This window comes from Macrobrachium nipponense, chromosome 7, assembly GCF_015104395.2.
Source record: "Macrobrachium nipponense isolate FS-2020 chromosome 7, ASM1510439v2, whole genome shotgun sequence".
Classification (NCBI taxonomy): Eukaryota; Metazoa; Arthropoda; class Malacostraca; order Decapoda; family Palaemonidae; genus Macrobrachium; species Macrobrachium nipponense.
This window is the reverse complement of record NC_061109.1, coordinates 57,262,369-57,267,368: the sequence shown is the minus strand read 5'-3', so window position 1 is coordinate 57,267,368 and position 5,000 is coordinate 57,262,369. Positions and strand designations below refer to the sequence as shown.

The window sequence follows — 5,000 nt, the reverse complement described above, 5'->3', positions numbered from 1 at the left end:
AATGATAATGGCAAATCTTGAAATACGAAAATAGATGCAACAATGGGAAAGGACAAAGATGAAAACTAAAAGAAATAATCTTAACGTTGTGGATTTGAGTTTATGAGTTATTACTGCTAATTATAATAATAATAGTATTAATAATAATAAATCTGCCGTCCATTTCAAGGAAATAACTGTATCACCATCATCATCTAAAGGTACTTCTTGGAATAATAATAATATTGATAATAATATTGATAATAATGAGAACCTTATCAGTGTAATGATTAAATATGGAAATGTGACGTTGCCTCGGAACCTACATCGCTTTACTTACATACACGTACACGCACACACATACACAAGCACGCACACAAGCAAAACGAAGGCGAATCAACCGTGAACCAGAAAACAAAGCCGAAGCGACACCAGCCAACGAAGTGAGTGACACGCAACGCAAAAGGGAAAAAATAGATAAATAAAAATAAAATAAAATAAGAAATAAAATAAAAATAAAATAAGTAAGTAAAAATAAAATGAATAAAACATAAAAGAATGAAAGACAGAAGGAATATAAAGAGCGGAGCGTATTTTCTGGCGTAACAAAAAGTAAAAAAAACAGAAAAGAGCTAAAAAAAGAAAAATAGCCAAAAAACAAAAGAAATCTACAGCCCGCACTGAAAACAAAGGGGAATATACAACGTGCACCGTATTGTTGTGGCGTCATACTAACAAAAGCCAAAACACCAAAAAACAAAGAGAATCTCAAGCGCCTGAGCGTATTGTTGTAGTGTAACAAAAATAAATAAACAAATAAAAATAATAAAAGAAAAAAAGCCAAAAACTAAAAGCAAAAGCCTGATGAGTTAGGATCACGTTCACGTCTAATAATTGTTGGATTTAGCTGGATTAACTTACGCCGATCCACGGCCTGGCCATTGTTTACGAATTAGCAGACGAAACCGTCAGAACCTGTGGTAATTGGGGCATGGGGGGGGCAGTTCCCCGACCATCCCCCAAGCATTCACAACCAGTCGTAACGTATCGTTGTGGCTTTCTATGATAATGCACAGGGATCACGGTCTAATTACGTTCATCATGAAGGGGTGTATAAATCTACATATATATTCTCGCGTGCGTGTCTTTAGAGACAAAAGAAGACATGCAGTGCATGCGCCGTGCATGAATAACATCGTGAAAAATGAATAATCAGAGGCTGGACGGATTTATATATGTATCTACCGGAGTTTTCATTTTGGTAAATCCGGGACTTTTCTTTGGAGGTTCGTGGCTCAGGTCGGAGACTGAGATGTGATTTGAATTCAAGCTTTGGTGACAGATGGATTCCTGCATTTGTTAATGTGTATCGAATGAATGTATAGTGCATTATGAATGCAGAAATACGCATACACATATACATATGTGTGTGTGTGTGTGTGTGTGTGTACTTCTGCATTCATAATACACTGTAAATTTATTTGATACACATTAACAAGTGCAGGAATCCATCTGTCCTCAAAGCTTGAATTCAAGCTTTGTATTTATCAGTAATAATACTAATAAGCCCTTGAAACATTACAGCCCTCTTTAACCTTATACACACAAACACACACATATATCTGTATATACATATATATAAATAGTTAATTTAGTTCTTCACTTTTGGCAGATTGTGTTAACATGAACAACAATAAAGATTCCAGCGCAGGAAGCAACAAGAGTTTGTCCAGTCAGGCAACCACAGTACCGTCGCCCTTCGAACTGGGATCAATTGAAGATATTCATTGTCTCAGCTTTGGCATAGTGGATTACCTGAATGCTGTCATGAAGGTATGGTTTAGTCTGCAAAAATCCCCTTAATAACTAAATTAAGTGAAGGGATACTGATAATTTGAATTTTATTGTTTTAGACTTCAAAGTGACCTTTTTGTTTTGTGGATATTTCATCGTTTTTTTAGTTTTGGCACGGTTTGATTTCTAAGAAATAAATACTATGTAGACTTGCTGCCATTTTGATTTGCATGGCAGGATGATGAAAAAGTACATGTGTCAGTTTGAGCAAAACTGGAAAAGTTGGGGATAGCAATCAGGATCCTTCTAGTTGAATCTGGCATAACAGAAAAGCCCTAAACGTTTTTTTTTTTTTTTTTTTTTTTTGTATGGGTATCATATTATGTTATATTATATCTTATTATATCATTTCATAGATTGTATAAATATTAAAACTATCTTTATATGTATATTAGATTTACTAATTCAAATTTGTTCATCTATTGAGAAGAGGTATTCTGCTAAGAGAGAATATTAATAAGCTAAATCTTGCATTCTTAGGAACAGCAATTACTTAACAGCCTTGTTGCTTTCCAAACTGAGATCATAGCTCACGAGCAGCCGATGAGTATTCCTTGATGAACCCAAATTTCAGTTTCAGGACTCCGAGAAAGACGAAACCGAGAGCAACTGTAGCGACTGCGGTTCAGGGCTGACCATCAGCCCCCCAACCCGCTTATCTGACAATGACTCTGCCATTGAGCCCCTTCCCGTCTCCTCAGACGCTCCCCTGAAGGGAAACCAGTCACCCAGACCCTCCTCCTCTCTCCCCAGGAACAAACCCGACATCAGGAACATGAAGTGGAGAAGCTCCCAGGAGCTCATGACGAGGCCCACGAAGAGGAGGCTCCTCCAGCGGCAACTGTCTGACCTGGCACTGAGAAGTCGCCTGCAGGAGAGGAACTTGCAAGGGACCTCCGTGCAGGTTTACGACGGCAACATAGGCGTCTCCGTCATCACGCTGCCCAGGAGTAACAGGAGCTCGGCGCCTCTGAGGAAACCGAGCAGACGGTGCCTTTCGGCGATGGACAAGCACCTCGCGAGTCACTTCTCTCCTCAGAGGTCTTGTGACTCCCCAAGGGCGGACAGACGATTGGTTCACGAAGAGTCCGGAGACAGCATCGAATACGGTTACCACGACTCGCTCATCGCCGAGCCCTCGGACACGGAATTCGGCGAACAGATGGACATTGACGAAAATGTCGATGAAAATGCTTTCCATTCGACCGATTCACCCCCACAAGTCAATTCGGGGTCACCGGATTCTCTCTCGAAACGGAGCGATTCACGGAGCGAGAAACGCAACACTTCTGGAGGGAGATTTCACGGGAAAACTGGACAGAACTTCGGGACGAACATGAAATTTTCCAGTACAAACAAACCGGTCAAGGGTATGTCTTTTTTTCTGGCTGTATAGCATGTTTACATTCATCTTATCTAGGGATATTTCTGGGACTAAAACTCCTTCTTGTGTCTGACTTAGCCACATATCACGATGACAAGAGAAATATGGGGTTCCTAGTCACTATTTTCAATGCACTAAATGTAATGTAAGTTATGTATATAATTCATATGTACATAATGTATATTATGCAATCTCACTGTTGTTGTGCAATAGGAACCTCAGAAGTTCGAGCGAAGATGCGATGTATTACTACCCTAAAACAAATAACATTGTATTTTACTTCCATATTTATTTATTATTTATTAATTTGTTTTCCTTTTTCTAATAATTGAACTTTTCTGTCTGTATTTCATATTACCTTCTGTTACTTCGTTCAAATGAACACCATATTCTTAGGATGCTTCAATATCAAGTGAATGGCTCTGCGGGCGTGTTCCATGTCAACAGAGGTCTTCTTCTTCTTCATAACAATAATAATAATATCAGAACATACTCTCGTTCCAGCAGAGGGGGTAGTACTCTCCTCCTCCTCCTCCTCCTCTAAGCTGGACCTCCTAGCAGAGCCTGAGATAGACCGGGTCCTTGGCATCCTAGAAGACGATGGAATGGGTCCTGGGCTGAGTGAGGATGAGATGAATACAACAGACTCACCGCCAACCAGTAAGTAACAAAGGGCTTCCACTGGATAGGGTACCTGATGTGACTGATGGCAGTTTTGAAAGATGTTAGAAAAAATCATAAACAGTACTCATATTCTAGATAATATTTATTTCTCCATGAAAAAAAAAATAACTAGCGTGAAATCACTAATTATGGAATGACCTGAGTGCACAGGGAAATATGAATTCTAAATAAAAGTTGAATTACAAACGACGGGATGCTTTCAACGTCTGATATTATGTGAAATGTGTTAAAGTTAGAATTTTTTAAAAAGTAAATCTGTTTGCTCCAAAAGGACCTGACTTAGGTAAATATGGATGCTAAAAAAAAAAAGCGAGTATTTTGTTACAAACGACGAGGTACTTCGGGTTCATTAATAAGTTTTCTAATATCATGTGAAGCAATATTATATCATCTTCCACCTATAGAGGCCTGTGGGCCAATTAAATTTCCTTATCCTTTTTACGGCAATCTACTTAAGCCAATTATTCTGCTTCGTTTGGCCAAATTCCTGTAGAATGACAGAATAGAGAGGATTACAAGCTCTTTAATTACAAAAACACCAACAATAACAACAAGATTATAACATATTTAGCTGTAGTAGAGAAACTACCCAAAAATATACTTCTCAGATATACTTCTCAGTTTGCAAATGGTTCGAAATTAAATATGATACGAAGTCGGCTGATAAAAACATTACAGTAAAATATCTTTTCAGAGAATGAAGACTATAATGGTTATAGAGCTCTGCTTATCAACCGTCTTTTTCTGTTAAAAATCTACAATATTTCCAGTCCTTCTAGAGCAAGACACAGAAGTATACAGGTTCCTACACCTTCCGATGTTATATAATATAAAAAAAAAAGTGGTGCAAAATTAGTAGGTATTCATTGTAAAAATGACCGTGTTCAATAAAGTTTTGTTAAATTAACAAGACATCTTAACGTGAGGCAGCTAAAATCATATCAAGGACATAACTTTATGCATATTTCGTTTCGGCCATCATCTTTACAACAGCAACATTTTTAAGATTAACTAATAATTATTTGAAAGTGATTTCTAAACTTATCTACAATTTACAAATCATTATTCAATAACAAATGAAAATGAGCTCTCATATGAT

General features: G+C 37.7%; 1 protein-coding gene across 2 annotated transcripts in view; it reads left to right on the top strand.

Moving 5' to 3' along the window:
• LOC135217099 (uncharacterized) overlaps positions 1-5,000 on the top strand; it is a 59,118-nt gene that overhangs the window by 53,348 nt on the left and 770 nt on the right. The window contains exons 8-10 of one of the 2 annotated variants that reach the window (XM_064252788.1): positions 1,652-1,812; positions 2,408-3,203; positions 3,725-3,877. In XM_064252788.1, the coding sequence (XP_064108858.1) occupies positions 1,652-1,812; positions 2,408-3,203; positions 3,725-3,877 (1,110 nt within the window). Of the gene's footprint in view, positions 1-1,651; positions 1,813-2,407; positions 3,204-3,721; positions 3,878-5,000 lie in introns of both variants that reach the window. The other variant, XM_064252787.1, reaches the window with a different exon arrangement.